General features: G+C 45.5%; 1 protein-coding gene across 1 annotated transcript; it reads right to left on the bottom strand.

Annotated features, from left to right (window-relative positions):
• Positions 1 to 480: 480 nt before the first annotated feature.
• On the bottom strand, positions 481 to 2,899 carry LOC121232964 (40S ribosomal protein S23). Its single transcript, XM_041121537.1, has 4 exons — positions 2,769 to 2,899; positions 2,115 to 2,274; positions 1,109 to 1,229; positions 481 to 676 (listed from the first exon to the last, which is right to left on the bottom strand). The coding sequence occupies exons 1-4, from the start codon at positions 2,770 to 2,772 to the stop codon at positions 530 to 532; spliced, it is 432 nt and encodes a 143-aa protein (XP_040977471.1). The 5' UTR covers positions 2,773 to 2,899; the 3' UTR covers positions 481 to 529.
• Positions 2,900 to 5,465: the final 2,566 nt, after the last annotated feature.

Raw genomic sequence — 5,465 nt, 5'->3', positions numbered from 1 at the left:
AAGAGGGATTTATCAATCCATCCCGATGACAACACAGTTGCTACTCTAGTTATTAGGCTGAAGTAGCCTTCATGGAGATGCTGGCAATCAAGGATGGTGCACAAAGCACTAAAACACCCTTGCATTCTGTGAAGCAAGTCTCTGAAGGTCCTGGCAGGTAGGTAGCTGTGTAGTTCTGCTGAACACAAAGGTAAATTTGCAAATGCTTAAGTGCTTATTAAGCTCACCTACTGGTTATAAAGATGCTCTGGCTTTCTTCTGTCAGTCTAAAGCAAAGCTTTCTTACAAAAGAAAACACCATCTGCAAACATACAAAAGAAAAAAAAAGAAAAAAAAGACGACAGCATGCCCTGACATGTGAGTTATGTCACTTGCAGATATGTTGTTAAAAAAAAAAAAAACAAACAAAAAAACCCAAAACACCACCACAACAACCATCAACCCCCACATCACCACATCATAAGCCTTACATAACAGGTATAAGAGTTTTTCCAAATACAATTTTAATTTATATTCTTGGCACATCAATTTATGATCTTGGTCTCTCCTTCTTGCCCTTGTATAAGGCCAACAGGGAAACATTGGCTACTTTGACAACCTTGAAGCGAACTCCAGGAATGTCACCGACAGCATGACCCTTCCGACCAAAACCAGCAACCAGAACTTCATCATTTTCCTAGAATGAAAGACAGTGCAAAAACAGAGCTATAAACATTAAACCTGTACATACTTCTAAATTAATTTACATTAAATTTGAGCCACATCAGAGACTTTCTAAGGAAAGGGTGGAAAGACAGTAAATGCTGAAGTCTATTGATAGATATACATGAATTATGGATTATCCCTCTCAGTATTTTGGAGAAGGGAAACATAAGCTGAGGTATCATTTAGCTTGCAGGAGTACTGCTGAGGACCAGCTTACCTTAGCAAGTGAAAAGTACAAAACCACCTCTGGCACTTCTCATCTGCTTCTGCAGATACAGCATTAAGATATACACGGTTCAGAATGCCATGAACCCTTGTCTAGCCATCACCTGATTCTATCAATTATGTGTTTCTTTACTTTCACACACAGCTTTCTATAGGTTGTTTCTTGAAAATTATTCACCTCAATGAAGTTCAGGCAACCATCATTGGGAACAAAAGCTGTTATTTTTTTGCCATTCTTGATCAGCTGGACTCTGACACATTTCCTGATGGCAGAGTTAGGCTGCTTAGCTTCTACTCCACTAAAACAGAAGTGCATGAAAATATATTAGCAAAAATCTGTTTGATAAATTAGCAGATATTCATTACAATACCATTAATCACTATGTTATTTTGTACTAACCATAAGTCACGTGTATTTCAAAAGCAAAAACTATTAGTGATCTACATAGAGCTATGCAATATCCAAAGACTTAGTTACTAAACAGAGTAAAAATCGAAAGCAAGTCTTCTAGAGACAAATACTAACTCAGTCATTAAAAATTTGGAAAAGAAAAAGAAACACCTTGGAGTCCTGAGAGTATCCTAACAAAAATTGTAAGTTACTAACAGAAAGCCAGAACACAAGCAGATGGAACCTTTGATACTTGCTGACTGCATCAAACAAAGCACACACGCTGAACCCCCCACCCAAACTAAACTTAAATGTTAAGTAAAATTCTTCTTCTTCTAAAGGTTATACACAATTTCAAACCCAACACTGAGTATATGAGAATACCTTTAGCATTGTCACCTAAAAAACCCAACTGTTTTCAATCTAGTATATAGAAGCTACAAAATAATAAAAATTTGTCATACTTCAGGTAGAAAAACTCTAACATATTTAGAAAAAGCAACTTGGAGGTGTTTCTTCTTTAAAGTCGCATATGGGATCTTTCAAAGGTCCCAAATTACCAGGAATTTTCCTGGTGACTTCAAGGACTACAACCCAGAATAGCCTACACTGTACATTAGGTGGCTGTGGGTCAGACACAAGCACCAGGTGCTTGTGCCACGACTTGGCTCACTGCTGAGCATGCTCTCGCATACCCCTAACCTGGCACAAGCACAAGCTGTCCCCATCCCACGGCAAACTACCCCCAGCACCTGCGAGGCTGTAAAGGTGCGCTCCACGAAGTTTTACCCACACTTTTTCCAGAACAATTCCCTTGGCGTGAGAAGCGCCACCAAAGGGGTTGGCCTTCAACGCAGTGCCCAAGTGGGCCTTCTTATACTGTTTGTCGTGCCACTTCTGATCGCGGCGGTGGCTGCGGAGTTTCCGAGCAGTACGGAGCCCACGGCACTTCCCTAGAAAACACCGGCAGAGACCTGGAGGTCACCGAGCAGCTCCTGCCGTCACCGCCCCTCGCGGGCCTCGGGAGGCAACCCAGCGGCGATCAACGGCCGCGGGGCACGCGAGACCGCAGACCTCCCCGCGCGCGCGCGCGGGGGGGGGGCACAACAGGGACCCACAATATCACTACCGACAGGCAGCAAGGGGGAATAGGGGAGAAAGGCTAATGGAGGCACTGCTAACACCGAAGCCTAGGGACGTCGCAAGGGCCCAGAGCCAGTGGAGGAGACTCGCGGGACAATGAGGGGGAGCGCTCTGGGCCGCCTCTCCCCGCGCGCACGCACGCACACGCACACACACACTCTCCCAGTCCCAGTGCCCCCAAGATCGCCGCTACAACACACACACTCCCCTCTCCCCCCCGTTCCAGTCCCCTCCAAGGTCCCCGCTACGTCTCTGTCTCTCCTTCTCCCCCCATCCCCTCCAAGGTCGCCGCTACAACACTCACCCATCTTGCCACCACGCCTGTCAAGCTGAAAAAAGAGAGGCCTGTCGTGCGCCGCGCCGGTTAGCTGCGGCCGCAAGGACCCGCGTTGGGGTGACTATGTCGCGCCTGACTGGAAACTCCCATCCGGGACCAGCACTGGTCGTCACCGCTCGCGTGAGGCTCCCCCGAGGAAGGGGCTGTGACGGGCCCGCCTGGGGGACGTCCCCGTGCAGCTGCAAAACCAAATCACCCCGCAACCCTGCACACCGAGGCGGGAAGAGAGGATAAGTAGCTCTACTGTCACTTCTAATTTTAGCAGCACATCCCGCAGTCCTTGGCTGGGCACGCAGCCTGTGCTGTTGTGTAGCGGCGTGTTGTGTTACCCGGCGGCGCAGGGGCCGTCGTTCCTCAACGGTGTGAGGTGGGCGCCCGCAGCAGCAGAGAATTTCTTTCCCTCTTGCAGTTTAAAAACAGGTGATGACATCTGGATACCAGTAGTGACTTGTCTTTTTTCTTTCTTTAATCTAGTTTCTTTGGGAATTACAGACCTTGTTAGGGAGGGAAGCTGGTGAAAGCACTGAATATAAAATGTCATCTTCCTTACTGAGGTGAGAGAGTAGAATGAAGTACTCGAGCTTCTCTATAGAAGCAGTGCAAGAATTAAACTTCTCTTTCCTACCTCTTGTCAAACACATCTGAAATCATCATCATTGTCCCCCACATTAGGGAACTAGATCCTGACTTTATGAAACTCTTGTTTGTTCTTTCATGACACTAGTAACTACATGGCAGGGGGTGAGGTGTTTGTTTTAGTGTAAAAGCCTCCTGCTTATTAGCATTAGTCTAGGAATTAGGAACCTGGGTTTAGTTTTCCTGTTCAATGTGGATTTCTCCTTTATCCAGTGACACAGAGATACAAAAATTGTAACTTGTAAAGGAACCAGAAGGCTAGATTACTGTAACCAAATGCTACTCATGCTCCCCTTGTATTTTCTGTAGCATGATGGATGCTTGCAATATTTTCCATAGTTAAGAGAAATGGAGAAGGACTCCCACACACTATCAGTCTAGCAATTGGAACAGTTTTAGGCATGGAAGTCTTAAACATGAAGGGGTTTTGACCTGATTAACCTGAGGAAAGAGATGCATGTATAATACTGTTCATTGGTTTGGAGGGCATGGTGACATCACTCTCATTTTTAATGGAATGGCCTCAACTGGAGCTTGAAAGGCCCCTTATTTCTGCCCTCTTAAAGCTCATTAAATTAAGTATGCAGGGAAACCCCTAAGTTACAATAATAGAATCATAGAATGGTTTGGGTTGGAAGGGACCTTCAAAGGTCATCTAATCCAACCCTCCTGCCATGGGCAGGGACATCTTTCACTAGATCAGGTTGCTCAAAGCCCCGTCCAACCTGACTGTGAACGTTTCCAATGATGGAGCAACCACAACTTCTCTAGTGTCCTAGTTTCGGCTGGGATAGAGTTAAGTTTCTTTCTAGTAGCTGGTATAGTGTTATGTCTTGGATTCAATATGAGAAGAATGTTGCTAACACTGATGTTTTCAGTTGTTGCTAAGTAATGTTTAGTCTAAAGTCAAGGATTTTTCAGCTTCTCATGACCAACCAGCAAGAAGGCTGGAGGGGCACGAGAAGTTGGGAGGGGACACAGCCAGGGCAGCTGACCCAAAGTGGCCAATGGGGTATTCCATACCATGTGACGTCACATCTAGTATATAAACTGGGGGGAGTGGGGCTGGGAGGGATCGCCACTCGGGGACTAACTGGGTGTCAATCAGCGGGTGGTGAGCAATTGCATCGTGCATCACTTGTATATTCCAATCCTTTTATTATTGTAATTTTATTATTTTTGTTGTTATCATTATTAGTTTCTTCTTTTCTGTTCTATTAAACCATTCTTATCTCAACCCACAAGTTTTACCTTTTTCCTTCCGATTCTCTCCCCCATCCCACTGGGTGGGGAGGGAGTGAGTGAGCGGCTGCATGGTGCTTAGTTGCTGGCTGGGGTTAAACCACGGCATCTGGGCAACCTGTTCCATTGTCTCACCACCCTTATCGTAAGAAATTTCTTCCTAATGTCCAATCTAAATCTACCCTATTTCAGTTCAAACCGTTGCCCCTTGTACTGTCAGTACAGGCCCTAGTAAAAAGTCTCTCTCTCTCTTTCCTATAAGCCCCCTTTATATATTGAAAGACTGCAATAAGGTCTTCCCAGAGCCTTCTCTTCTCCAGGAAGTTCTACATCTTCATCAGATTTATGCAGCAGACACGTGCCAAGCTGTTCACAACATGAGCAAAAGCAGAAAACTCAAGAATGGTATATTTAGAATGAACTAGGAAGATACCCAAGGACTTTAGATGGTAACTGAGTGTGCTGGTTTTGGCTGGGATAGAGTTAATTTTCTTCATAGTAGCTAGTATGGGGCTATGTTTTGGATTTCTGCTGAAAACAGTGTTGATAATACAGGGATGTTTTCATTATTGCTGAGCAGTGCTTACACAGAGTCAAGGCCTTTTCTGCTTCTCACACTGCCCAGGCAGCGAGTAGGCTGAAGGTGCACAAGAAGTTGGGAGGGGACACAGCTGGGACAGCTGAGCCCAAGTGACCAAAAGGATATTCCAGACCATATGACATCATGCTCAGCAATAAAAGCTGGGGGAAGAAGGAGGAAGGGGGGGACACGTTCGGAGTAATGGC

This window comes from Aquila chrysaetos (assembly GCF_900496995.4).
Source record: "Aquila chrysaetos chrysaetos chromosome W unlocalized genomic scaffold, bAquChr1.4 W_unloc_2, whole genome shotgun sequence".
Taxonomy (NCBI): Eukaryota; Metazoa; Chordata; class Aves; order Accipitriformes; family Accipitridae; genus Aquila; species Aquila chrysaetos.
This window is presented reverse-complemented; position numbering and strand designations above follow the sequence as displayed.